General features: G+C 41.9%; 1 protein-coding gene across 1 annotated transcript in view; it reads left to right on the top strand.

Moving 5' to 3' along the window:
* Positions 1–371: 371 nt before the first annotated feature.
* SH3RF2 (SH3 domain containing ring finger 2) overlaps positions 372–25,679 on the top strand; it is a 126,158-nt gene continuing 100,850 nt past the window's right edge. The window contains exon 1 of the mRNA XM_049786901.1: positions 372–749. Within this exon, the coding sequence (XP_049642858.1) occupies positions 372–749 (378 nt within the window). The remainder of the gene's footprint in view (positions 750–25,679) is intronic.

Below are 25,679 nucleotides of genomic sequence, written 5' to 3'. Positions count from 1 at the left end.
CAGAGAATACACACACACACACACACACACACACACACACACACACACACACACACACACACACACACACACACCTCCCGCAGAACGAAGCTTCGCCCTGCTAGGGCTGAATCAGAATGACTCATGGCCAGCTTGGCTGCGGGAACCCAGGGCTTGCCTTTGAGACTGAGACACGGGCCTCAGCTAGGTGGGCTGGAACTCTGGGCGCAGAGACGGGCTTTTCCTCTCATCCCTTCTCCTCCCAGCAGGTTCGGGGTCTGAGATTTCAGGGCTCTGCCCACCTGAACTTGACGCAGCTCCTTCGCACTCCACCCACCGCTCCACCATGTGGACCCGGCCCGTCTGGATCCAGTTTGGAGTTTTAAAATAAAATGGAAGATTTGTCCTTACTGGATCTTCTGGAGTGTCCCGTGTGCCTGGAAAAGTTGGATGTCACCGCCAAAGTACTCCCTTGCCAGCACACCTTCTGCAAACCATGTCTACAGCGGATTTTCAAGGCCCACAAGGAGCTGAGGTGCCCCGAGTGCCGGACCCTGGTGTTTTGCAGCATCGAGGCATTGCCGGCCAATCTACTGCTCGTGCGTCTCCTGGACGGGGTGCGCACGGGTCAGAGTCTCAGGAGAGGGGGCTCATTCCGCAGACCCGGGGTGCTGAGCCTGCAGGATAGCAGGAAGAACAGGACTAACATGAAGGAGCTGCCATCCACCCCTTTCCGCCTGGTGCCCAGTATCAGAATCCACATGGACGGGGTAAGCATGATTTTATTCGTCTTAGCGCGTACTTCGGGCAGGCTGGATTTGTGTCTTCAAGCTGTTGGGCACCCACCATGTTCTTTTAGTTCCTCTTCCAAGTGTGTTGCGGTGGGGTTGGAGCGGTAGGCCAGCAGTCGGGGAGGGCACTTGTTTTCACGCAGCCCACCCAGGTTCCATCCTTGGCATCCCGTATGGTCTCCCCTGAACACCACCAGGAATGATTCCTGAGTGCAGAGCCACAATCACACAGAGTGTGACTCAAAACAAAAAGAAAATGAAACAAATAAACAACAACAACAACAAACCAAAAATGTTGTGGAGATCCCAGAGATTAGTTTTATGGGCCATGAGTATTTTTCCTGGGCAGAACCCCTCTCACCCCATCTGAGACATCTCTTTAGAAATGTAAGAGCGAGCACAGATCCTCCTGAACCTGCCAGAAGTGAGTTCTGAGAAAAGAGCCAGGAGTAATCCCTGAGCACCAAAAACAAAAACAAAAACAAAGAACCTGCAAGAGCAAATTGGTTCTGGCTGCTCTTTGTCCTTCTAGAAAGTCGTGAGGTGAAGAAATTATTCTTGCCTCCCTTCTCTGCTCTTTCCCCACTGTGCTTCTGAAATGGCCCAGGAACATGGACATGGGAAGTGCATGGAGGACGGGAAAGAGGAAGGGAACAGAATGCTAAGCCTGCAGGACAGCTGGAGTGCTAGGAAAAGTTTCCTAATGTCAGGATTCATTGGACTTGCATCTCTCCATCCATCATCCCACACCAGTCTGAAAGCAGCATTATGACCAAGCTCATTCATAACCTATTGGAGTCACCGAGGTGCTGAATGAAAGCTTGTGCAGGAGGGGAGCATGTCTGTGGGAGCACTGATTGATAGGAGCCACCAGCAGGTGTGCCTCCCCTTACGAAAGAAATAAAACACACACAGCAGACACATGAGCCACTACAACAGCAGCAACAAAATCCCAAAAAGGACTGGTAGATTCCCCATAATACTTTAGGGGCTGCTAATGTGGGTGCAACTCCACAGGAGACAGTTCCTATGAGACTAGCAGGAGTTATTTGCACTATCACACCTGGAGTCTTTGTGCCAAAGTGACCAAAGATAGGTCCTGGATCGTACCATTTGTAGAAAGTCAAAACTGAAAGCAAGTGCCAGACTAAGTGTGGGCAGGAGGGTCTGCTCCAGATCTTCCTGTGTGTGAGAGAAAAGAGCAGTGATGGGTATTTGGGACAGTTTTCTAAGTGATTCTTTCCAGCGTTTCCAGCCTCCAGGTCCTTAGACAAGTATGAAACCCTTCAGAACAGGAAATAGTGGAGCGGGCTCAGCACTAAAGCACTTGCCTTGCATGTGTGGGGACCTTGGTTTGATCCCCAGCATTGCTTTTCTGTCTTTTCTATTATTGGAGTGTGTGTATACACATTCCAGAAAATAACCTTGGGATATAAAAATATATAATTTGATGCCTACATACAAGTATCCTTTGGTGCCTGGTCTCAAACTCCTGCATGCGAAGTGCTCACTTTATCATGAGACCATATCCTGGGTCCCCAGACCCATCTTCGAGGACCCCCTTGTAATCTGATTTAGTCATTGATCCCACAGAATTCACAGGTCTGGAAAGTTGGGGTGGGAGTAGAGAAGCGAACTTTTCTCAAATCTGCCTCATTTTTAGAAAATCTTATCCATCAAGCTCCTTTGAATTCTTAAGACATAGCAATCTGTCCCCACCCCATTATGCAAGATCTACCTAGTTACTATCACTAACTGTAATGACGTTGCCACACTCAGAGGTGGTAAGTCCCTTGTGGCCTTGGGATCTCTTTTTTCTTGCTTCTTTTTCAGTGTGATTATGTTCTTAGAAAATGTAGCAACAGAAAATCTCTGCTATCATGATTATAAAGGCTCCCCTGGCCCCTCCTGGTGTAGGGAGTGGTGGGGATCAGAGCTGTTTCTTTGAAAGATGCTGCATTTTCCAGAAACTCTTTTCAGGGGACTTGTAACAGCAGGCCAAAAGCCAGAAATGGGGGTTACCATTGCTGCAGCGGGCACAGTCCTGTCGTGAAGCAGAACCACATCATTTGAAGGCTCTTGCTTCAAGGCAAGGCCTAGATTACTTGAAAATGGTTGGCACAAGATCAGAGCCCACAGCCACCCTCACCCTGTTCGCACTTTCTTCATTTCTGGAACCATCCTTCCTTGGGTAGATTCAATTCATTCTCTTGTTGCCTGGACAGACCCATCCCTGGATATAAATCTTACTCTCCTCCTTGCTACCTCACCTTCCTCCACTAGAGACTAAGAATTTTATTTACAAAAGATTCATATGGCCTTAAAAAAGTGCTCTGTAAATGCAAAGCATAATTACTATACATGTTGGCATGCTCTTTGAACAAGCCACGTAAGTTTGCTGGGTGTCCATTTAAAATTCTATAAATTGGGAAAAGGGACTATAAAAACAGAGAGCCATTGTGAGGGTTGGCTAATGAGTGTTTGCCTGGCACCTTGAGAGCCTTAGATGAAAGGTGTTTGAAAGATCATTGTCATAGTAAACATTATTATTGACTCTTTATTGTGCTCTGCTCTGCATGAGGCATGCTACAAAATACAGAAGTGTGATAGCCTTCGTGGGGAATGTGTAACAGGTATGATTATGGAACCTGATTCTCTGATGAGTACCAGCCAAGAGGAGGCTAAGTATTAAGTACTCCCTCAGAGGACATAAATAACCAGTGTCACGGGGTTATGTGGAGTAACATGGGAGTTGTAAAAGTTCCTCAGCCAGAAGACTGGATCTGAATCTACATTCTGGAACGATTCATTTTCACTTCCTAACTCGGAACTCTCTAAAGCCCACGTCACTCTTGCTTACCTAGACTCTTCTGAAAAACAAGCTCGTCAGGATCTGTCTGTTGGCTCAGAAAGACCCAGTGCTTCTTGTGCCAGCCAGTATGGTAGGGTGGAACCAACAGCCACAGTTCATGGTGCCAACCTCAGGGAGAAAATGTAGTTCATATTGCCTACATGTCAAAAAAATCAAACAAACAAACAAACAAAAAAAACCTCTCCTAAGTCTGTTATGGAAAAAGAAAACTTGAGAAACGGTCCTAGTTAAAACAGTAGGTGATGTTTTAGGCCAACAGGTAAGAGTCACAAGCTCCTATAGGGCCCATGGCCATGCCAATCCCAACTAACCCTTATTGCTTTTATAGATGTGGTCAAACCAATGAAGTCTTCGAAGCTTCCCTCAAAGTCAGGGCTCTCAAATAGCTGATCTTTCTGCCTCTCCACTTTGTTCCACTTTCCTAACTTCTGAATTCTACCCAGCAGTTAACCGGTGAGGTTAAAAATTGGCTCAATTTTGGTTTGAAAAATATCAGTTTTTGGGGGGCCGGAGAGATGCATGGAGGTAAGGCATTTGCCTTTCATGCAGAAGGTCATCGGTTCGAATCCCGGCGTCCCATATGGTCCCCCGTGCCGCCAGGAGCAATTTCTGAGCACGGAGCCAGGAAAAAAACCCTGAGCACTACCTGGTGTGACCCAAAAAAAACACACAAAAAAAAAAAGAAAGAAAAAGAAAAATATCAGTTTTTCCATCCCGAGTTCACCCACCTCCCTCCATAATGTTGTTCTTCTAGTGAGTCACTTAAACCCCAGGGCCTGCAATTCCCTCATCTGTAAATTGGAGATAATAGTGGTTCCAACCTCGGAAGGTTGTTATGTGAGAAATGAATGAGATGATTCAGGTCAATTAGTTCTCCACGCAGAGGCTGGCTCATATTAAGTGCTCAATAAATGTTTAGCTATTATTGTTAGTGAAGTGACTCAACACTTTCTGCTCTAAATTATCTACCCTCTCTCACCCCTTTCTAAATAGATACATTAAGATCCTTCTAAATAGTGTAGAGAAGGTCCATGGTACCCTGACTTTCAGTTTGTTTTGTTTTTCTTCAAATGAGTCAACTGTAAGATTCTTCTCAGCTTCATTCCAGGATCCTTTAAGAACTGGGGGTTGTTTCTAGAAGAATGTGGAATTTACTTCCCCAAATGGCAAGCTCTAATGACAATCCTACACAGGTCAAGACACTTGTCCACTTTGCAAGCATCACCAGTTCATTGAGTTTTTCCTTTTCCCAACTTCTCACTCTCCATTCAAAGGCAATGTTGATATCCCTGTCTTGTGAGGCAGGACTTTCTCCCTTTGTGAAGCACCATACCAACCACACACATTTGCATTCTGTAAGCCCCATCTCATTGGGAACACATCTGCCACCTCCAGCTCACAGGCCAGGTAGTTTTGTCCTAGAAACATTTACAGCTACTTCTGCAAGTGACCAGTGGGCTGAGAGGAAGAAAGGAGGATGGGGATAGAAGGTTCAGACGGGAATAGAAAAGCCAAAAGGTATCCAGCCCCTTCCCTGGAGTTCTGCTGCTGTGTCCTCTATAGTACAGTGCCTCAAGCACTGGGTTTTCCAAATTTGCAAAGGGACAAAGTTCTCTTCAAGTCCCTGAAAATAGCTGGAAGGTACTTCCTGTGGCACAGACTACATGTGGCAGATAGAAGAACAAATAGAGGTAGAAACAGGTGCTTCTCCAGATGGACACACATTTATAAATTCTTTTTTTTTTTTTTGCTAAAAAAATAATTGCTTTCTTATTTTTTTTAAATATAATTTTTATTTTGATCATAGTGGCTTACATATTGTTGACAATAATATTTTAGGTACATATTTACATAAAATCAGGGGGGATTCCCATCACCAAATTGTCCTCCCTACACCTCCGTTTTTGTCCTACCTCCCATATCCTCTTCCCTCACCCCCAGGGTTATAAATTCTTTTTAAAAATACACATGGCTTATAAGAGAAACAGAAACAAAACATTAAAAAAAAAAAAAGAAACAAGCTTAAATCAAAAACCTTTGCCAAAATACACACAAAGAAAAAAAGAACAACTTTCTGAATGGAAGGGAGAGGAGGAGATACTTGCAATCATTTATCAATGAAGAGTTAAAATTTAATATATAATATCTTTTTAAAAAAAATGGGTTTGCATTGAGTTGCAACACATTGCTGACCTGAGTTCTATCCCCGGCACCTGATTTCTGAGTGCAGAGCCAGTAGTAAGCCCTGAGCACTGTCAGGTGTGGTCCAAAAACAAATGAAATTTCATAAAACCTTACATAACCCAAGAACAACTACAACAACAACAAAAAATGGGCTGGCTGGAAACAGTACAGTGGGTAAAATGAGCTTGCCTTACACATAGCTGGCTTTATCCCCAGAACTGGTAATGCAAGGAAGGAAGGAAGGAAGGAAGGAAGGAAGGAAGGAAGGAAGGAAGGAAGGAAGGAAGGAAGGAAGGAAGGAAGGAAGGAAGGGAGGGAGGGAGGGAGGGAGGGAGGGAGGGAGGGAGGGAGGGAGGGAGGGAGGGAGGGAGGGAGGGAGGAAGGAAGGAAGGAAGGAAGGAAGGAAGGAAGGAAGGAAGGAAGGAAGGAAGGAAGGAGTCATATAGAAAAATACCAGCTGATTTCAGTTACATGTGGATAAAAAGAAACAACACAAGCAGAACAAAGTAAAACAAACTCATATATGGAGAAGTGGTTTAAGGGTGGCGAGTAGACTAAGTATATAATAATATATAAAAACTAGATTCCTCTATATGATAATACAGTGTTCACAGATGTACAACTACAATGTTATATAATCTAAAGTGCATAAATTATAAATAAACTTACTTTAACTTAAAGGTTTATTTAAAAAAGGGCTAGAGTGGTGGCACAGCAGTAGGGTGTTTGCCTTGCATGTGCTGACCTAGGACAGTTCAATCCCCTAGCATCCCATATGGTCCCCAAGCCAGGAGTGATTTCTGAACACATAGCCAGGAGTAATCCCTGAGCATCACCGGGTGTGGCCCAAAAACCAAAAAAAAAATTTTTTTTCTATTTAAAGAAAATCCACAGAACTCCAAATAATCTATACCTCAACCACTCTCAGTGAGCCTTCTTCCTAGTAATGAACCTCTCCCTTTTATTACCAATGTTCATGCTCAGGGATTGTGGGCAGCAGAACCAGGTTTGAACTGGCAACCTATTATTCATTAGTGTGTGATCTTAAGTCAGTCACTTGACTTCACAGACACCATTTCCGTGTTCATATAAAGGAGCTAGTAATGACATACATATGTATGCTATTAGCTACTTAAGTAGATTATTGTGAAACTTGAATAATATAATGCATGTTAAAAGTTTAGCACAAGTTGGGGCCAGAGTAAAAGTACAATGGTAAGAGTGTTTGCCTTGCATGCAGCCAAGCTGGGTTTGATCCCCAGCATCCTATATGGTCCTCAAGCCTGTCAGGAGTAATTTCTGAGTGCAGAACCAGGAGTAATTTCTGTGTGCAGAACCAGGAGTAATCCCTGAATGCCAACAGGCCTTACCCCTCCAAAAAAAGAAGTTTAGCACAAGAGACAGATACATACATAGCATGCAATAAGTATTAGAAACAGCCAAAAAGCAATACAAAACATCTGCTGACAATGCATTTGCCATTCTTGGCCAATACCACACATCAATAAGTAGAGATTTCCACTAAGCAAAGGGGATGGCAAAGGATAAGGGAGTGCTCTATCAAAAAAGGCAAAAGTATAATGAAGGAAAATAGTGATTTTCAGTGATTCTGAGGATTATGGTTAGGATAAAAAGTGACCATAAGTGACAGCATGAGGAAGTTAAGCAGAGATGCATCTGCCTCGTATTCTGATGTCATGATTGTTGGATCTCTTCAAGTGTTAAAATTTATTGAAATATGCACAGATTTCCATGTATCTATGTAACTTAATAGATTTATTGACCTGTGTTCCTCTATGTCTATGCCTTGTATGCAGTGTGTACAGTTCACTAAGTAAAGAGCTAGTAAATATTTCTCTCTCTGCCTGGTTCAACCAACCTCCCTTAATTTTCTTCCACTTCTGTGCATTAAACCAATGCTTCCCCATGAGAAGGAAGGACTTGACCATCACTTAAATGATGTGTTTGGGGCCACATTAGTGGTGTTCAGATTTTACTCCTGGCTTTATGCTCAGGGCTTACTTCTGATGGGCCTAAGAAGATGATATGGGATGCTGGAAACCAAACCCAGTTCAGCTGCGTGCAAGGCAAACGCTCTACTCACTGTTATGACATTCCAGTTAAAGGCCCCCAGTTAAAGGTACCAGGCTCATAATGAGTGCACACAATAGCATATGGGTCACACAATAGCCTTGGCCAAGGTTGTCTGCTCCTGGGTGCCTTTGTTTGTTTGTTTATGTTTTGTTGTTGTTGTTGTTGTTTTTGGGCCACAGCTGTAGGTGCTCAGGTGTTTCTCCTAGCTCTTCACTCAGTAACCACTTCTGGCAGACACAAAGGACCATATGGGGTGCCGGGAATTGAACCTGGATCAGTCCTGGGTCAGCCACGTGCACAGCAAACACCCTCCCACTATACTACCTCTGGACCATCATAGGTGCCTTGATAAGTATTGACCATGAGCTCAGGAGAAATGCTGGTTCAGCACTCAGGAAATCCATCCTCACCCCTCTGTCCAGATGACATTTCTTGCTTTGGGCATAGCAGGTACCAGCTCAAATTCTTTTTTTTTGTTTGTTTGTTTATAAATTATTCAGTTACAATTTTATTTCAAAGTGTACTTTAACATCTACACAAAAAAATAATCCACAAATATTTTCAATCACTTTCCCTAGAATTTATTTTTCGGCCAGGACCAAAATACTGTGGAGAGTACATATTTCGAGATAATGTCTTTAACAGTTTTTTAAAATTATTTCAATAAAGAATAGAGATTTACAAAGGATTGATAGTTGACACTTAAGCATATAATATTTCATCACTAATCCCACCACCATTGTCAATTCCCATCACAAGTGTTTCCATACTCCATCAACACCCAATCCAAAATTTCCTCCCCTACTACTTCCTTCTTTTTAGCAGACCCATTACAAAGTTCAGTGGCTGTAGCTTAGATCTCATATTTTCAATGTTTTGAGTCTGTGCTTTAGATATATAGCTATACTACTCTTCCACATCACTAATATAACCAAAGCCTTGACTCCAGTTGTCCTGTTTCTTCCCTTTCTTAGTTTCTTCTTCCTAATTTGCTTTCCTTTTTTGTCCCTCTTTTCCTAGGTTTCAGGTTCAAGGATGATCTAGGCAATTTCTTTTTACTAAATTACATTTCCTCATCTAGCTATTTTGCATACCACAAATAAGTGAGATCATCCTCTTTTTCTTCTCTCCTTTCATGCCTTAACATGGTATGGAAGTCCATACCATGTTGAACCATATTGCTGCAAATTGCATGATTTTATGTTTCTTGTATACCAGCTCAAATTCTGCTCTCCTCAATTTCTTTAACTTCTTACTTTCTCAAGTTGCATTCCTGCTTTTATGCATTAGATTTCTTCCTATGGCTATATTCTGAAAGTCCTTAGTTAGTGTTCTGTAAGATTCCAGCATCCAACAAAACAGATGATAATAGAACTAGTTAGATGATAACAGAGTGCAAAGGCCCAAGGTGGCCAGGGCTGCAGGGCTGCACACTGCCGACGCCCAAGGTTGCTAGGGTCCAGTGCTGCAAGGCTCTCAGGGGCCCTTTGGAGACAAAGGGATGCCAATGTGTAGAGACTGCACACCCAGGACTGAGAGAGAGAAGAGAGAGGAAAACCAAGTATCTTTTTTATTCCTCCTGGAGTCTGAGGCCTGTGGTCACCTATCAGGGGTTTCAGAGAGAGGGAAAAAAAGTGATTCATCAGTCAGAGGTGACTGGGGGAGGCCCAGGTTTAAGAAAAAAAGAGAGAGGAATAGATACAAAGCAGGCATCATCTCTCTGATGAGATAAACTGGCAGGCACTGCTCTGGTCACTATTCTGGGCCTAATCCCAAAAGTCTAAGTTTTTCCTTTTATACCCAGCATGACAAGGGGCATGTCCAAAGGGCGTGTCCAGGTTCAACTGTCATTTCAGTGGGATTATCTAAGGGGTGTGTTTCTAAGTCTAACCATCAATAGTCAACAGAGCACCAAGATTGCGGATGGAATGTATGAGACCTTGAAGTCCAACAAAATATTTTTTTCTCTCCTGCAATACTTTTCAGGACTTTTACTACCTACCACGGTGTCATTATTTAAATGGTAGATAATAATAAAATATTTTTCAAATCTTTAGGAGAATGCCATTTCCCCACCTACCCTTTTCTAATTAGCACCATGAATATTAATGACCATGGAATGAATGTTTAAGAAATGCTCTCACAGACACATGAAAATATTACTGAGTCCCCAACACAACCCATGTTATAATAAGAGGCCATTGACTCATTCCAAGAAGAAGTTTAGATAAGTTCTTACCATTAGGAGGTATTTTTAGAAAATTCTTTGAAACTCACTCTCACCAACTTCTGCAGAATTTATTTAACTCCTACCAGTATCTAGATATAGGCACCATGGCACCTACGCAGTCAAGTTTCTCACCTTCCTGATGCTAAATGGTTTACCAATTTTAGCAACTGGCTAGTACATATATTTCTGTACATATATGTGTGTGTATTTGTATTTTTACCCATTATCTAAAGCTGTTTTCCATTTACAAGATATATGATCTATTTGGTTATGTCTCTTAAGGGGGTGGGTAAATTACTACCATGGTAGTTGTCAGTGAAATACGCCCCATTTTAGAAATGGTAAAGAATGAACAAGAGTACATACTGTCTGATTCCATTTATAAAAAATTCTAGAAATGGCAAAACTGTAAATTAGAGTTTTGGGGGAGGCCAGTGCAAAAGTTTTATATGATATATAGGTTGATCTAAATACATCAAATCACATGCTATACATACTTTGGGAAAAGTGAATTGTGGTCTAATAAAGTTGATAAGACAAAGGAGACTTAAGCCCAAGAAGTAATGAGTTTTGAAGTCAGGTGATTAATTTGCTTTGTGTGAGTGAGTTGAAGCTTAGCCAATAAAGATAAATTTCCGAGGGGCTGAAGAAATAGTACATCAGGTTGGGTACATGTCTTGCTTGCAGTTGACCCGGAATCAATCCCCAGCATCCCACATGGTCTCACCCCTCACCCACCCTCTAACCCATCAGGAGTAATTCCTAGTGCAGAGCCAAGAACAAACCCAGAGCACTGCTAGGTGTGGCCCTAAAAAATAAGAGGGGGGAGGGGGAGGGTCACCATTCCATTACTAAGAATAATATGAAAAGAATATTGGAAAAATGTGGGAGAGGAAAGGTGGAATAAAACAAAGGCATCCAAGAGAGTGGAAGCTGGAGTAGCAAGGAAAGGAAACAGAAGAAAGGGATGGATTTCTGGGAATCCCACTCCCAATACAGACACACATACATACACACACACACACACACACACACACACACACACACACACACACACACACACATTGCAGGTGCTGTTGTAGGAAAGTCTTTCTTGGGTCATGTGGTATGTAGCTCGCTGGTGCAATGGTTTCCATAAGTAGATCTGCTCCAGGTTGATGGCCAAGCTTCCAGCTAACTGGGACTCCATTTCTCAGCAATTTCTTCTCCATGAAAATAGATTGCCAGGGTAACCCACCCAGGCCACACCCACCAGCTCTCCCAAAGCAAAAGGCCCAGAAGGCATGTCCCTCGCCCTGCTCCACATCCCTGTGCCAGAGCCCTGAAAGCCAACACAGTGCTCCTAAGTATCACTCACTGCATGCCAGGCTCTGTCTTGAACCCCACGCCAATGAAAGCTTAACAGGACTGCTGCAGGGCTTAAGCTGAAGCTGGGTTCATCTCAGATCTGTTCTTTCTCCTACTTTCCTTCCCAGCACAAGGCCACTGGCCTTTACTCAGTGCTGTGTTCAGAGCCCCCAAGCCATAGGGACACCACCACCTTTTATGAAGGGATAAATACTGAAGGAGCCTGGTGCTGCCCAAGGAGATCTGCCTCATGGTACAGAAACCAGTGGCCATCCTGAGTCAAGTGAAAATAAGCAGTAGGATGCAAGATCTTGAGTGACTGGGATAGTCCAGAAGTGATTCCCCTTGTTAAATACCTTTTTTGAGTCACCATCAGAGAGGTCCAGAAAACACGGAGAAGCAGCATCAGAACCACTTAGATCGTGAACTGGCAAGCTGCTTCCAGTTGTTCTTTTGACAGGAGAACCCTTTCAGCATGAGGCGAAAATCCTACATAGACACCACTTTTCAGGTGCTTTTCTGGGTCTTGGGACAAACACTGCCTGCCATGTAAATTAACACTTAGTCACCGGAAGTAAAGAAGGGGTTCTGAGAGAAATTACTGCTACATTCGTAGCTGGACCTTGCTGCCTCGGTTATGAAGAGATTGCAGATTTCTGGGCAGGCCATAGGCTCTTTACACCCTCCATCCCATACGCCACAGGACATCTGCTTGGGTAGGGATATTGTCCAGTGGAGTCAGGAAAGTTTGCATCGTTGCATAACCATCTGCTTTCAGAACATTCTGCCTTCTCTTCTCTCTTATGGTGGAGAAGATGGAGAAGATAGCTTACATACACTTGGGTATGGTGCTTGCACAATTGGCCCCAGTGCTCATGCTCCTCTTTCGTAGGGAGTATCTGTGCAGCAGCAGTCACACACTCTGTGGCATCACCAAGGATCCCAGAGGGCATAGCCAGAGAGAGATGCATTAGCTATGTGAACAGCAAATGGGGCCCAGGCTCATGCATGGCCTCATGTTTATAAGGCCACTGAACCAGGCCCAGGCCCTCCAGAACACTTTCAGCATTACATGCCATGATTCTATATCCATTGACCCATCACTGCCCACTATACATACTTTTTATTTTAGTTCATCTAGTTTTTTTTTAGTTCATCTAGTTTTTAATTATTTATTCCATTGTAGTTGAGGCAACATGGTCATGATAGTGTTAACATTTATGGATTGTTGTTTGGTTAGGTTGCATTTTTTAAATAAAAACATTTTATTTAGAGATATTAAGGATGGGGAGGAGAGAAAAAGAGGGAAGAGAGGAGGGGAAGAGAGGAAGAGGAGGGGAGGAGAAGAGAAGGGAGGAAAGGAGAAGAGAGGGGAGGGAGGAGTGAGGAGAGAGCAGGGAAGAGGAGAGAAAGAAATGAGGAACTCAGGTGAAAGAATGGGCTTCTCCAAAGGTGTAGGTAACCCCAATATGAAACCCAGCATGAAAGCATAAAAGTCCGTGTCTCAAGAGGAGAGATGAACAACATGTTTCTTGGGCACCAAGTGCCCAGGCAACACAAATGCTGACATGTATGGGTGCAAAGTGATGGCTCACCACAACTATTGAAGTGTCTAAAACAATAAATATCTAGAACCCACTTCTAGCCCACCGTTTATTTCCCTCTCCCCTAGACCACTCAGTAGCCTCAATCCTCTAGCCAAGGACTTAAGTCACTCAGATCTGCCTGTGCCCTTGCTTTGTTTCTTTATAGCCCCCATAGGACAGAGATCACCCAGTAACTGTCATTCTCTCCCAACATATACGCATGTTTCAAAGCTTCTTTTAAAATCAAAGGAATAGATGTTTTCATCTTCCTTTAAAAACACCGACACCAGTTTTTTGCCTGCTTCTGACCCACCGACACCAGTTTTTTGCCCTCCAGTGAGAGAAGTGAGCAGGACACAGATGCTATTCAGAACAAAGGCTCCCCAGCCGTGGATGCCAACTGTGAGCTTCTGGGCAAGTGGCAGAGAGGCTGAGTGTCTTTGCTCTAAAGTCCAAGTGGCAGCTCACCTCGAGAGTTATGAGCAGGATTTAAAGAGTGTAAAGCGTGTAGTACCTGGGCTGGAGGGAATCAGTTGTGCAATCGCTCAGCCTTTCCTGCCCTCGTATGCTGCTCACGTGGGTGAATGAAACAAATAGTAATCTGGCATCAAATCGCAGTTCTCGGCCTGAAAATATTATACATAGTAGGCTGTGTGGCACACAGCAGGCATTAATTTATTTGTTTGTTTGTTTATTTTTGTTTCTGGGCTATACCCAGTGGTACACACGGGTTACTCCTGGCTCTGCACTCAGAGATCACTTTTAGAAGGCTCAGGGGACCATATGGGATGCCGGAGATCAAACCTGTGTCAGCCACATGCAAGTCAAATTCCTGCCCTTTGTGCAATGGTTCCTGCCCTGGCATTGTTATTATTACTTTTATATCTCATTCATGTAACAGACAAGTAAAGAATCTTTTGTCAGTTTCCAGTGCTGAGTCAAAATAGTAAGATATCAGAGGCCAGAGCAATAGTATAGCAGGTAAGGCATTGCATGTGGCTGCCCCAAGTTGAATTCCTGGCAACCTGACTATTGCTGGGTGTGATCCCCGAGTGCAGAGTCAGGAGTTAGCCCTGAACACTGGTAGGTGTGGGGCACCCCCTCCCAAATAATTATATATGAACCTAGTCATCAAAGAACTCATGGTCTTGGCCAAGAAGATAGCTCGCAAGGCAGAAGACATGCTTTGTAACTTGTGGGTTTGATCCACAGCAATGCATAGTCCCTGAACACACTGGGAATGGCCCCTACATGGTAAGCTGCGAGTGGGCCCTGAGCACCACCAAGAGTGGCAGAGAGAGAGACAGAGAGACAGAGAGACAGAGAGAGAGACAGAGACAGAGAGACAGAGAGAGAGAGAGAGAGAGAGAGAGAGAGAGAGAGAGAGAGAGAGAGATACAGAGACAGAGACAGAGAGGAACTTATGGTATTTTGGGAGAAAGCCATGTAAATTAACCATTATGAAACAGTTAACATTTTAAATCAAGGGGCTAACTGTGTCAGTCACTGATAAAGCTCTTTTTTTAGATGATTCTGCTTTTTTGTTGCTTATTGGATTTGGAACCATACCCACCAATGCTCAGGACTTCCTCCTAGCTCTTTGCTCAGGGATCACTCCTGGCAGAATCAGGGGACCATATGGGGTGCCGGGGATCAAACTAGGAAAGAAAAAAATGTTTACAAAGAAAAAAGGAGGCTGGAGAGGTAGTATAGCATGTAGGGCATTTGCCTTAGACACAGCTATCTGGGGGTTCAATCCCCAGCATCCTGTATGCCTCCTTGAGCATTGCTAGGTATGACTCAAAAATTAAAAGAAAGCAAAAAAAGGAAATGGCCTATGTAATGTGGAAACTGGACAACTGGGCAGCATGCTTCCATCACAGGGCAGCCAGTACTCCTTGGAAAAGCAGTTCCCAAATCCCAAACCTGCCTGAGGTTCCTCCTTAGGTTTCCAGAGCCTTAAAACTCCTCTCTGTCCCATCACTTACTTAAGTGTTGTTACTCACTTTTCTTTTCTGCTGGATTCCAATAGGTAGGTCTCTCAGGGCTAAGGCAGTGGCTCATCGTCCTATGTCCCTAGCTCACAGCCTGCAATGAGTGTATCATTATGTAGATGCAAATGTGCTGAATTCACAAGCTGCACCATATTCCAAGAAAGTGAGCTCAGATGCTGCAGCCCCACAGGCCCAGGGGCTCCTGGCAGCTCATGCTCTAGGAAAGGAAAAATACCAAACATTTTTTGTTCCCAGGATGCCACTTAGCACCTGCCTTATTGACAAATGTGTTCCTTGACTTTAGACCAGGTGTGTCTGAATGGCATGTAGATGCTTGCAAAAGATTCAGAGTTAATTGGGAGATTAGAAAAATAAATAAAATATTCTGCACCAGGAAGGAGCCAGCTAAAGCAGTGCATGTAGAACTGGCACGTCACAGTGCTCCAAGCTGATTGCCCTGGTTTTGCAGAATTAAGGATGATATCACAGCACTTAGAGAGGTATTTTAATTGGTTGCCACGGCAATGCAGCAGAATCAGTGGGCCTGGAGCAGGAATAGAACTCAGCAGAGTGGAGCTTTGGAAGAGGGTTTGATGGGTTATTAACAAGCTGCCTGAATATGAGAAAGTCAAGGCTACAGTAAATCTTGCCTAGGGTTTGTGCTTACTAAGCAGGAAGCACAGGAGAAAAGGGCTGTTTGGAGAAGCAGGAGTGGGCATCTGGATTGCTAGTTTCTCCTTCAAGAGATGAATAAACGTAGATGAGAGCCACCAGAGCACCTTAATTCTATGCTTGAATGGAGGTCAAGGGAGGTTGAGGACTGAGGAAATACATTGTCTTCTCCTGAGAGATTACATAAAGGAGACAGCATTTCTCCTTTCTCTATCTCTTTTTTTTTACCTTGGTAGAGGAAAAGAATGTGCCATTATACATATCTCCTTTCATTGATATAGATTTGCTTGCTTTATCTTTTCAAATCTTTGTATTTTATTTAAGCACGATGGTTTACAAGATGGCTCATAATACTTTTGTTTCTCGCTTTTCATGTTCCAACACCAGTCTCACCGTCAGTGTAACATTCCTTCCACCATTGTCCCTCCCACATACCCTCAAGCCAGCCCCCTTGGCAGGCATGAAATAATTTTCTTTATATTACTTATTACCACTAAATGCTAGTAGAACTATTAAAAAAAACCTTCAGTCAAAGGAAATTCCTGAAAATTTTAGATCTCATGATGGTATCATAAAGTCATTTTCAGAAGATATATGAAGCTATTTTATTGCTAGTTGAGCTTTCAGTGTTATTGGGTTTTGTTAACCTTAGATGGCTTCTATGCTGCTTTGAAATCTAAGTTGGTATGTTCCTATTGGGGTGTCCGTATTGAAAAATGTGGAGATGTCCCATGACAGTAAACAGGAATTTCAGGATCTGTGGAGCTGGGCCCATGAGCTGATATGTCAGGGACTGTGGGAACATGTCTTTGGCAGTGGAAAGCACAGAGTTGTGAGGTGAGGCTGACCACTCTCACTCTGAGAAGGCCCAGAGTTCTCAGCCCAAAACCCCAGTAAAGATTTGCTTTCTGGGGTATTCAAAGTGCTACTTTCTCCCAAAAATTGCAAAACTTTTTTATTAAAACCTATCTTGAGGCCCCTTAGCATGTCCATCCCAGCTGCTATTCCAAGCTATAGAGCATTGAACCAAGCAAAAATCTTAGTGAGCATTTGTCCTAATTGCCTGGGCAGGAAGGGAGGAATCTGGAGAGAGAGAGAAGCTGGTAAGGCATTGAACAGTGATTACTCAGCATCTTCATAACTCAGGCTCTTTGTGCTAGGTGCTGGACTGAGGAAAGAGGTTTCCTTGTCTCCTTGCATCTACCTTGGAAAGCTATGGCATGTTCTCACTCATAGACAAGAAGCTGTGAGGAAGTGGTGATACCGGGACAAGAGGAAGGTCTTCCCACATCCAAACACTGGGCATTTCAGCACATTCTGAGCCGGGTGTTTTTGTGGAACTTGGGATCCATTCCTGTCTGCCTTTCCTGTTAGTACCACCACCACCTCCTATTTCTTTCACTTCCTGAGCATGACCTAATCTGCCACCATTCCAACTTCATATTGATGATATGCTGAGGAAGAATTGGGAAAGGGTCCTCCTAGTTGATGCTCAGAAGTTCTAGGAATCCCTCCCAGTAATTCTCAGCCAAGCAAACTGGTGTTCACTGAAAGGGCCTGAAGATGTGGTTTTGATTGGCCAGTGAAAGAGATAATGTGGGCAATGATAAAGGACCTCCAGGGCTTCTCTCATAGGTGCTCAATGTCCTTCACAACTGCACCCAGTGTTGTCTGATGGATCATGTTCTACCAGGGTTTGAACTGAGGACAGCTACATGCAAAGCATATGCTTTAATCTCTATATACCTTTCTTGCCCCTTTGAGACTTCTCTTAACTGGGTGTTACTTGGTCAGGACTTTCAGGATTTTGAGCAGCAGAAATTGTTCTAGATAAATAGACGAAATAAGGGAAGAAGTGGAAGCAGAGAAAGGAGAAGAATTAGAAAGAATGGAAGAAAAAAATCTAGACAAAAGCAGCAAAATCCTAGATGAAGATAGAGAAAAGGAGAAAAGCAGAATGAGGCACCAAGAATGCTAAGGAGGAGTACTTGAGGAAGCTTGTTATCAGGAGATGGGACCAGCTCTGAGCTAGACTGAACTGTTCTTCCTGAAATGTAAACAGTGAGAGTCCAAGCAAAATATTTATGCTCCATTCCTTTTAGAAACCTGTGATCTGGGTAGGCAAAATGGTTTATTATAAGTGGGGTAAATAGAGCCTGAAATTCAGGAAAGTCAGCCTCTTAATCCCATCTTAGCTAAGCACCAGCCAGGTTACATGAAATATATCTGAGTACTTAATAAGTGTTTGTGATTACTAGCAAGATGAAGCCCCAGAAACTCCAATCTGAAAATTCCATGCAGTCACCTATTCCAGTGGTATCTGTGGACATAAACATTAGATCATATTAGGAAGCATAATAGAATAGAATATTTGTCAAGACATTATCATATGAGCACAAATTTGGAGTCTAATATAATATATATAGTGCTATATAGCACTGTAATGTGAAACTAGGCTGACCAAACTAGAACCACTGTGAACAAAAAGATTAAAGACTTATTATAGACATATTGGAATTAAGACACTAAAACATTCTTAAAGTGAGCTTGGTAGCAGGAGGTCATGGCTTCCAAATGCACTCTGCTCCTCTTTCTGTGGATAAAAGCTTAATAGCATTATTATAGACATCTATTGATTGAAAGTATATCTGCTCAATCTAAACAGCTGTAGTCTTTGCTACAGGTCTTTCTGAAGTATTAAAGAGAATATAAGATTTTGTGGTTCTCTTCCATTCAGTTTTCTTCTTCTTGCTATACTCTGGGGCCAACAGTGTTTGATACAACTACCATTGAGACCACTTTGTTTCTTCCTGCAGTTATTATAAATACCACATATAAGTGACATCATTCTGTATTTATCCTTCTTCTTCTGGCTTACTTCATTGAACATAATATGTTCTAGTTCCATCCATGTTGCTTCAAATCGCATAATTGCATCATTGCTTACAGCTATGTAGTATTCTGTTGTATATATGTACCATATCTTTATGATCCACTCTTCTGTTGTACATCTAGTTGATTCCAAGTCTTAGCTATTGTACTGAGTGCTGCAATGAATAGTAGTGTGCAGACATCCTTTTGGGTGAATGTTTTTCTGTACTGGGGATAGATACTTAAAAGACAGATTGCTGGGTCATATGGCAGCTCAATTTTGAGTTTAGTGAGAACCCTTCATACTGTTTCCCATAGGAATTGGATCAGGAAGCATTCCCACCAGCAGGAGAGGAGAGTTCCTTTCTCACCACATATCTGCCAACAGAAATTGTTACAGTATTTTTCATATGTGCCATCTTCACTGGTGTAAAAGGTCTTGATTCGGATTTACCTAATGATAAGTGATGATGAACAATTTTTCATGACCATCTGTTGGTCTTCCTCAGAAAAGTATCTGTTCATTTTCTCTCTCCATTTTTTGATGAGGTTCTTAGGTTTTTATGGAGTTAACCTTTGTGAGTACTTTGTATATCCTAGAACTCAACCCTTTATCTAATGTGGAGTGCAAAAATTTTTCTCCCATTCAGTTAATTGTCTTCTAATTTTAGCTTGTGTTTCTTTTGCCATACAGAAACTTCTTAGTTTGATGTAATCTCATTTATTTAGGTTTGATGCTATAGCTCTTGCCATTGGCATCCTACCATCGAAGACTTCTTTGAGGTCTAAGTCTTGGAGTGTTCTGCCTTTTAAAGCCCACCTTTTAAAGAATCATAAAATGTAGTCATCAAGAACTGTAACATATATATATATTATATGTAAAATATATATATACCTTCTGGCTGAGGTAACTATTGATTGTCAGGTCTGGGGAGAAGACTGGCCTTTTTAAGTCATTGTGTGCCGGGCATTGGATGTAAGAAGCTAACTCCAAGTTTCTCTTTTTTCAGCCTGAGCACTTTGCATTTCACCAAACCATCTTGTATGACCAGGTCATTCCAATTTATCCACTTATTTTACTAGATTAAAGACCTTCAAGTCAGGTCTCCACATCAAGAATCACTTTAGAAACACAAACTCATTCCCATCACATGTATAGTGTTTTGCAACATGGGCTGTTCAGAGCATGCCTGGCCTCAGGAACTCAGCTGCAATTTGAGCTGAGAAAAAAAAAAAATCAGCATTTACACAGACTCAGAGCTTATGCCAATTTTAAGCCCCCAAAGGCAATTTCAAAAGCCTATTCAGGGAAGAAAGAAAAGAGACAAGATGGGGCCGGGTGCGGTGGCATGGAGTGGAAAGGCGTCTGCCTTGCCGGTGCTAGCCTAGTACGGACCACGGTTCGATCCCCCGGCGTCCCATATGGTTCTCCAACCCAGGAGAGATTTCTGAGCGCATAGCCAGGAGTAACCCCTGAGCGTCACCGGGTGTGCCCCCCACCAAAAAAAAAAAAAAAAAAAGAAGAAGAAAGAAAGAAAAGAGACAAACTATGCAGAGACATTAAATATTTATTATTATTGATTTTCATCAAAAAAAACTTTGGTGGGGCCGGGTAGGTGGCGCTGGAGATAAGGTGTCTGCCTTGCAAGCGCTAGCCAAGGAAGGACCACGGTTCGATCCCCCGGCGTCCCATATGGTCCCCCCAAGCCAGGGGCGATTTCTGAGCGCATAGCCAGGAGTAACCCCTGAGCGTCAAACGGGTGTGGCCCAAAAAACAAAAAAAAAAAACAAAAACAAAAAAACTTTGGTTTATAACACCAGGTAAGTTTCAAATGTAGATTGTACACATTTGTATGAACAACATTTACACTCCTCAGTAAAAAGCTAGTTTTATCACACAGTTGCCCCTTTCGCTCAATTTACTGAGCCTTTTTCCTTTCTTTTATTTATTCATTTGGAAAACATCTTTCAAATAAATGTAAATCAAAAGGTAGGCACATAAAATCAATTGAAGTAATTGCAATTAACATCCTATATATTGTCATCTCTAACTTGGGTTATTGGACTAATCGCACCCACTCTTTCAGATTTGCTTTTTAACCTTTTAAATGCTACCTAAAGAATAGAAAAGTGATGACTGAATCAAAATGCATGAGTATTGTTATGTCTTCCCATACGTACTATTAATTAGTTTTCACTCTATGTTTGCCAAAACACCGTGTAGCAAGTGACAGAAACCCACTTTAAACTGGCTCAGACAAAGATAGGATTAATTATTCAGAGAAAAAGAGCTTTAGCTCATCTCAGGGCCTCTGAGGACCAGATTGTTCTGTCTCATTGTTCTATTTACACCACTTCTTTCTCTTTTTTTTTTTTTATTGTTGTTGTTTCTTTGATTTTTTTTTTAGTTTTGTTTTCTTGTTTGTATGTGTTTTTTGTTTCATTTTGTATGGAAATAAAATTTTTAATTGAATCACCATGAGATACAGTTAAAAAGTTGTTCGTGATTGCGTTTCAGTCATACAATGTATAAGATCCTTCACCAGTGCATATTTCTCACCACCAATATCCAGTTTCTCCCCCTCTTCTTTTCCTCCTGCTCTCTCCCCCTGCCTGCCTCTCTCTCTCTTTCTCTCTCTCCTTTAGACACTATGATTTGCACTATTGTTACTAAAGGGGAAACATGCATATCATATGCATATCATTTTATCTCCTTTTAGCACCCAGTTCTTGTCCAGTGTGATCATTACGAACTCTCATTGTCACAATGGTCCCTTTTCTACCCTAACTGCATTCCCCTTCTCTTTGTGGCAAACTTCCTACCATGGACTGGTCCTCCTGGCCCTCTTCTCTGTTGTTTTTGGATATTATTCCCATATTATCTTTATATATGTGTATATATATTTGTGGGATATATATCCCACAAATGAGTGTGATTATTCCATGTATATCCCTCTCCCTCTGACTCATTTCACGCTACATAATACTCTGAATATCCATCCATGTATAAGAAAGTTTTATGACTTCATTTTTCCTAATAGCTGTGTAGTATTCCACAGTTTCTTTATCCATTCATTTGTTCTCAAGCACCTTCAGTTGTTGTTTCCAGATCCTGGCTATTGTTAATAACCAATGAACATAGAAATGCAGAGGGCTTATCTGTATTGTGTTTTGGGGCTCTCGGAGCAGAATTGCTGGGTCATATGGAGTTCCATTTCTACTTTTTTGAGAAATGTTTATATTGTTTTCCAAAATGGCTGGTCCACTCAATAATCCCACCAATAATAAATGAGAGTTTCTTTCTCCCTGCAACCACACTAGCACTGGTTGTTCTTGTTATTTTTGATATGTACAGATCTCTGACTCCACTTCTTTCTCTATGTTACATCTTTCCCTCTGATTATAAATGGTAGTCTTTATTCTATAGCTTAAAGAAAGTGCATTTCTCAGGTTTCTTAGTTGCAAGTTGTGGGCTTAAGAAAGGAGGGCTCACCTGGGATGGTGGAGATCTAAGTAATTTACAGAATTCTAGGAAATCTTTTTTTTTTTTTTTTTTTGGTTTTTGGGCCACACCCGTTTGACGCTCAGGGGTTACTCCTGGCTATGTGCTCAGAAATCGCCCCTGGCTTGGGGGGACCATATGGGACACCGGGGGATCGAACCGCGGTCCGTTCCTTGGCTAGCGCTTGCAAGGCAGACACCTTACCTCTAGCGCCACCTTCCCAGCCCCGAATTCTAGGAAATCTTAAAGCCTCACAGAGGCCACATGTTAGGAGCATTGTTCTAAGACCAAATTGGTCCTGCCCTCAACTTTGATGCTGAGATCTCTGGAGATTCCTCTTGCTGCCATTAACAATCTACCACTTTCACCACCTCTTGTTGTGGTACTAAATCTTAATTTAAATTTAGATCCCCATAGTTGACAGAGCTTAGATCCTGGGCTGAAAACTATGATAATAAAGCTGCCCTGTGAATGAGTTTACAAACATAGAAAAGGGCTTCAGATGAAGAGTGCTCAAATCATAAACATCACTACCAGAATCCTCTTAACAGATAAGATTTATATTCGCCAACTTTTACAACCCCAAGGGAAAACCCACGGAAACTCTTCACCACAAGCTAGTTCAATACCTAGTTCCGAGTAAAAACCTATTGGACTAAAATAATCCAGAAGATTTAACAAATAAGGTCTAATTCCAAATCCCAGGATCCCTTTACAGCTAATACAGTCAACATCAAGATCAAATTAAAGTCCTTTATCTTATAGTTTTCTTATGTCTAAAATATTGTTTCCTGAACTTTGTGTTTAAAAATGGGCAGGTTCGTATACCTTGATTATGTTTGACTTTTATGACTGTGCAATTCTTTTTCTGAGGGAAATAATGGGATAGTATTTCTAAAGTGGAAAGAAATGTAACCCTGATATTTTTGTTAATAAAGTTCTGCTGAAATAAGAAAGGATGCTTAAATAGAAATGACATTAGCAATATGTAAAATTGATATGGCACTTAAAGATACATCATTAGAGTCAAAACTAGAATAAAAAATAATCCAATTGGCAAGGCAGATGGAAAATACAATTCTCCACTTCATTTCAAAACAGAGTAGTAAGTAGGTATACAATCCCTCTAAAAGTTTTCACAGAGTGGTGTTACTGAATAGCAGCAAGCAACTGATGGAAATTTTTATGCAGATGCTGAAATTGCCTTTGCTCACCCACTTTCCTTTGGGGCATGCCACCCAGCCTTGACTCCGTAATGTAGCCTGTGGAAATGAAATAAAGAAGCATGCTGATAACATGTTTGGAAGATGGGGATTTTTCAGGAGACTTTCTATATCTGTTGTCATCAGTATGCTTCATGTCAATTCAAAAAGAGTTTGTAAGTGGGGGAAAAAATCTTGAAAAGGCCATTTTTCCTTGGAACTTATGCATCAATCTCTGTGATTCAGGAGTAGAAATAAAGACATGCTGATTGGTTAGAATTTTCTCTTTTCTCAGCAAAGTTCCTTCTTGGATTCTTCTCCAAATAGTCTCCAGCCAGGATGGTGGGAATGGGAGAGTGCCAGGAAAAAAAATACTATTTCAGAGGTGGATCAAGTGAACAATCTAAAAAGCTCCAGGCCAGTGGGAAAACTATTTCAGGATTCTTTGGAATGAAAGACTCAAATACCTGAAAGATAGAACATAATCATGGTGAATCAGTTGAAGAATGTTGTTTTCATCTAAAAAAATCCAAGACTAGCCACCCACTGTGGTTACTTACTATAATCACTAAGGCAATTTGACCATGGTAACTGAAGTCGCTGATGGAAGTTGTCAATTCAGCAGGAAAGAAAAGTTGACTGGGGCAGAGAGTAACTTAAATTGTCTATTTTTATTAAGACTGATGAGAGACAATGTATCCAAGAAAATTTTCCTTGTGTCAACAGTTTATCAACTCCTTTACAGAGAACTTGCAAAATTCCTTTCAAACTTATTTAAGCCAGAAAATTAAAAAAATAGGATTAAATGACTTATGTTAGTGGTTTCTGGAGATGGGTGGGTCTTGGCATCGCAAGTACCTATAGGCTTATGTTCAATTGAATTCTATATCTCTCTGTCTTTTGGCTCTGTCTCCTGTGGCTTTCTCCATTCTCAGAAATGTTCTTTCCAGGAGAAAGATACTGGCAACCAAAGCCTATATCATTCTTAAAGCTTTTAATCTTAGAGAAATTGAGAGTATATTCCATGACAGCTCTACATAGGAGACTGCCATGAACCTCCCATAGATCAAAAACGCATCCCTCAGCAATTACTATGGATGGGATGCAAGGAACACTCTATTTTTGGTTTGATTTGGGAGCCACACCTTGTAGTGCTCAGAAGCTCCCCACAGTTCCATGCTCAGGGGTCACTTATCATGTTGCTCAGGGGAACATGTATTGTCAGGGAACAAGCCCAGGGCCTTTTACATGCAAAGGGAATATTCTGATTGGTTGGGATTAGGTTATGCAACCACCCTAACTAATCCCCAACTAATCCCCAAAGGAGCAAAGTTATTAGAAATAAAGAAAAGGTAGTTGACTGAAGAAAAGTTAACTATTACAAACATTGCATTCAGTACACTTTTCGATACTCAAGACTATTAACTATTTTTATCCATAGCAGGGAAAAGCAAAAAGGAATCAAAAATCAAACTATTTTCCTATACATTTTTATGTCACTAAATCCTCTGATTTTCTATCCAACTTCTTTACCACCCCAAATCAATCTATCAAACAAGCCTGCCCACACCTTTCAAGACTCTTTTCAAATGTTGCCTCTTAAAAAAAAATCAACCTTCTCAGCCCACCCCTCAAAGAGGCTGGCTTCCTCTTCAGGTTCTGCAGCAAGTTTTCCCAGGCACATCTCTTGCCCTGCATTCACATGACTTATACAGGTATAGGTTTCCCTCATGTGCCTTAATACACATCAGGTTCAAACAAAGAAGGTAGGAAAAGAGAAGGCAGAGAGAGAGAGTTCAGTGGTCTGCATAAGGAGGTCTGAATTCTGTCTCTGATACAACATGGTTCCCTTAGTATCAATCTGGGAGCAGCCTTTGTTTATATATCCTCACCAAATAGTAAAAATCATAACAATAATAGTAGTTGAAATGTTTAGAGAAGAAAGGCAATGGGACAAGAGAAAGATAAAATGACAGGGGCCAGAGAGATAGCATGGAGGTAAGGCGTTTGCCTTTCATGCAGAAGGTCATTGGTTCAAATCCTGACATCCCATATGGTCCCCCGTGCCTGCCAGGAGCAATTTCTGAGCGAGGAGTAACCCCTGAGCACTGCCGGGTGTAACCCAAAAACCACAAAAAAAAAAAAAAAGATAAAATGACAAACTTAGGACAACCTGGATTTCATTATTGCCCAATGTGAACCTTACTTCCTGGATTGACACAGAACTCTAAAAAGACACCTACCCTTAGTCCTTCTGGATTCAGTTCCCTGAGAGCAATATCTCTTTCTTGTTCAACTATTTTTTTTCTCAAAAAACAATTTAAAATTTTTTTCTTAATGTATTTATAGCTATAA

Source organism: Suncus etruscus, chromosome 14 (genome assembly GCF_024139225.1).
Source record: "Suncus etruscus isolate mSunEtr1 chromosome 14, mSunEtr1.pri.cur, whole genome shotgun sequence".
NCBI classification, from domain to species: domain Eukaryota; kingdom Metazoa; phylum Chordata; class Mammalia; order Eulipotyphla; family Soricidae; genus Suncus; species Suncus etruscus.
The sequence above is the reverse complement of the archived record's forward strand: the minus strand, read 5'-3'. Positions and strand labels throughout refer to the sequence as shown.